The sequence below is a fragment of the Pistacia vera genome, unplaced genomic scaffold (genome assembly GCF_008641045.1).
Source record: "Pistacia vera cultivar Batoury unplaced genomic scaffold, PisVer_v2 Contig309, whole genome shotgun sequence".
Classification (NCBI taxonomy): domain Eukaryota; kingdom Viridiplantae; phylum Streptophyta; class Magnoliopsida; order Sapindales; family Anacardiaceae; genus Pistacia; species Pistacia vera.
Window position 1 is genome coordinate 336,299 of NW_022196123.1, and position 4,149 is coordinate 340,447.

At 34.0% G+C, this 4,149-nt stretch overlaps 1 protein-coding gene across 1 annotated transcript; it reads left to right on the forward strand.

Moving 5' to 3' along the window:
• The first annotated feature begins 2,180 nt into the window (after positions 1–2,180).
• On the forward strand, positions 2,181–3,771 carry LOC116136072 (probably inactive leucine-rich repeat receptor-like protein kinase At2g25790). Its single transcript, XM_031421794.1, has one exon. It carries the CDS (start codon positions 2,181–2,183, stop codon positions 3,606–3,608), a length of 1,428 nt encoding a protein of 475 aa, XP_031277654.1. The 3' UTR covers positions 3,609–3,771.
• Positions 3,772–4,149: the final 378 nt, after the last annotated feature.

Here is a 4,149-nt window from a genome sequence, read left to right on the forward strand (position 1 = left end):
AAATTACAAACCTGAAGACAAATAATTGAAGATCTTTCACACAACAACCAGTCCAATATTCTTTGACAGCTTCTACAACCCAAGCACAATCAAAATCAACATCATCATTTCCTCTTCACCGAATATCAATTAATACCATAACTATAATACAAAAACCAGATATGTCTACTCCTCACATAAGCATTAGCACAAACAATTAGCATGTAATCAAAATCCACTACTAAAATACACAAAACCTTGACATCATCTACCCTTCATTCAAACATTAACACAAACATTTAACATCCAACCATTAACACAAACATTTAAAGTGTCATTCATGACAGCTTCTACAACCAAAGCCGCGGGCACGGCCATTGAAACCAATAAGAAAGGAAGAAAAGAACAAGAAAGTAAACTGAAAGCCTCTTAGGGCTCATCCAAGAACAACAATAGTCTAGAGGCTCTAACTTCACCAACAACAGTCTAGAGTAGCTTGGTTTAATAGTCTTCCCTATAAATGGAGATGAAAAGAAATAGAAATAGGCATACATATTGAATATAAGTGTGTAAAGAGAGTTAACGAAACATGCTCTGCTGAGTGAGTGGGAATGATATGGCATGTGACCTGACAGGTAAGTGAGTAAGAGAAAATGAGTAAAAGGGTAAATAAGAGTAGCATTTCTCAATATGAAAGCGTAGAAACATTTTCTTGAGTGACGGTAGGGTTTATTCATTATTTCTAGAACTGGGTTTAAATGGGATGGTTTCGTTGGCGCAAGAACGAGAGTTCACTTCACTTAAGAAAGTCTTTTGTTTGTAAACCATTATTCCACTTTTTATCATTTTAATATACCAACGGCCGTAATTACAAAACTTATCTAAACACAATAAACATAGTTGACTCTTTAATAACAACATGTTCATTGAACTCGTATATATTGCAAATGTCATTCAACTTGAACCGTAGCCGACGGGCTTGACCACTTGACACCTCACATGGACATGTGTTAATTTATGCCATGGTCAGCGCCCACTGCCTCAGGTATTCTATTGGAAAGTAACACTACAGTCCCAATTATAAAATATGAGAGGACTACAGTACTATTCTTTTATATCGCATTTCTCTTTTTAATCTCATTTAACCTATTCTTATTTTATAAATAAAAAACATTAAGAAAAACCCCACCACACGCGACGAAAAATTATAATTTCATCTCTAATGTTTGGCCTACAATAATATTATATTTCTTGTTAATAACACAAAAATACATTTACCTTGTTTAATAGAAAAACAAAAAATTAATCAATCATATGAATCATAATGTTACTAAATTTTATTCGATCAAGTTTATTTAGATCAAACTCATCAGAAAAGCAGGATTAAAATTTGTCGACGAGTGCATCATAATATAAAATAATTTTTCAATAACATGAATGCGTATAGAGGGTCCTTCTTAACTTCTTATTTTATTATATTCTTAGGTTTATATTTCGGTTATATAATTTTAAAAATCCTGATAAAAATAACATAAGTAATTTGTATGAAAAGAAAAAAAAATTAATCTTGCACCTTTTAATGAAATATAACAATTGTCATTTATAGGGAGAGCTTTTCGATTTTATTAGACCCAACGATTTTGTCAAACTTGAGAGATGACAATGTCATATATATCTGCCAGATTGCCACAACTATAAAGTGCTTCAAACGCTGTTGTTTGAATGGCTACCGTTTAATTTACTATGCTCAGGCACACTGAAAGATTTCTATTCAGCCAGTTGTCTCAGAACACGTCATCATCATATAAGATGCACTTAAATATACATATGAAAAAGCAAACAATAATGCTACGTAGTAAACGAAATTATATGATATATTAACAAATATTTTACGAATGAATTATTATCTATCAAATATGGATAAACGTTTGTGATTATTAGGTGGTCATTTATTTTAAATAGATTTCCATCCATAAAAAATTAATAATAGATTCCCGTAAAATTAATTAATTTTGTTGATAGATGAAAACAAATTCAAAATTGGCAATAACAATGATGCACTTGGTTGTATATTATTTTTTCCATAGGCATCGTTCATTGAATATAAATAAGTCAAACTTGATGGGTTGGGTTTGACCGAATAATTGAATTCTATAAAAACTCATTTAAACCAAACTCATTTCTCCTACTCAAAACTCAACATGAAATTCAACTTCTCTCTTTTACTTTTTTTCCTCTTTCTCTCAATTTCTATCCTCCAACTCGCTTCAGCCGCCTGCCACGCAGATGATGAAACGGCTCTCTTGGCTTTCAAATCCGGTATTACCCAAGACCCATCGGGTCTGCTCAGCTCATGGAAATCGGGTACCGATTGTTGCACTTGGGCGGGTATAAATTGCCTCGTCAACAACCGGGTCACAAGCCTTTCTCTCGTCGGCCAACCCGACAAACCCAACACCTTCTTAACAGGTACCATCTCATCCAACCTTGTCAAGCTCAAATATCTAGATGGTATTTATCTCCAAAACCTCAAAAATCTCTCGGGTAAGTTTCCGGATTTTCTATTCGGGTTTTCCAATTTAAAGTATATTTACATTGAACACAACAAGCTTTCGGGTCAAATTCCTGCAAATATTGGCAACTTAACCCAGCTTGAAGCACTGAGTCTGTCTGGAAACCAGTTCACCGGGATCATACCGAGTTCAATCACCAAATTGATTCAGTTAACTCAGCTGAATCTCGGTCAAAATCTTCTTACCGGTAAGATTCCGGACAAAATGGGCAAGCTGAAGAACTTGACTCTACTGAGTCTCGACCATAACCAACTCACTGGCACCATACCAAATAATTTTTCATCATTTACAAATCTCAGAATTCTGAGACTTTCTTTTAATAATTTATCAGGAAACATTCCTTCTTCAATTTCTTTGCTTGCACCAAAACTCCAATATCTAGAACTAGGCCACAATGCACTTTCAGGGAAAATCCCAGATTTTCTTGGAAAATTCCAGGCACTGGACACCCTGGATCTTTCCAGGAATAAATTTTCAGGAACCCTGCCAAAGAGTTTCGGAAACTTGACAAAAATATTCAATCTCGACCTCTCTTACAACTCTCTCAATGACCCATTTCCTGTTATGAATGTTAAAGGGATTGAGTCGCTAGACTTGTCATATAACAACTTTCACCTGAAGCAAATACCGAAATGGGTCATTTCATCACCTATTATTTACTCGCTCAAGCTGGCAAAATGTGGGCTTCAGCTGAACTTAAGCGAGTTTCAGCCCGCCGAAACGTACTTCTATGACTACATTGATCTGTCTGGTAACGAAATATCGGGCAGTCCGGTTGGGTTGCTGAATCGGACGGATTATCTGGTGGGGTTTTGGGCTTCGGGGAACAAGTTAAAGTTTGATTTGGAGAGTTTGAGGATTGTGAAGACATTGAAGACGTTGGATTTGTCGAGGAATTTGGTGTACGGGAAGGTGCCGAAAGGAGTTTCAGGACTTGAAAAATTGAATGTGAGTTATAATCATCTGTGTGGTCAGATTCCGGCAAATAAATTTGCCGCGAGTGCTTTTGTGGGGAATGATTGTCTTTGTGGATCTCCATTGCCGCCATGCAAATAGTTTAAGAGCATTAAGAAGTAAGAAGTTGATGGTATTGGAAATGTGCATTACATTAAGCATGGAAATGGAAAGAAAGTGAAAGGGCTGTGCCTGTGAATGAATGACTTCTGCTATTTTGATTATATGAATAAAAGAATGAAATAAAATAATAGATTTTTTTTTTTTTTTTTTTTTTAACATCTTTTATCTCTTTATCAATAATATTGTATCTGATCAAACCCAACTATTGTCTTAAATATATGAAATATATATAAAACCAAAACTCAAATTAGAGATTAGATTAAGTTAACCAATATTTAATTCTCAATTCCCTAGTTATGAATTAATATAAAATGTATTAACGTGACAGTTAAGAAATCAATCTATTGTTTAGTACAAAATTTTCTATTAAACACAATTTGATAAATATTATGTATATAATGTTTAATATCTACCCTATCTAATTCAATGAAAATCAATAAATCAACTAAATTAGGTTAAACGTGTATAAGCAAGACTTAATTATGTAAAGAATTCTAACTATCAATAATACATGATGTTG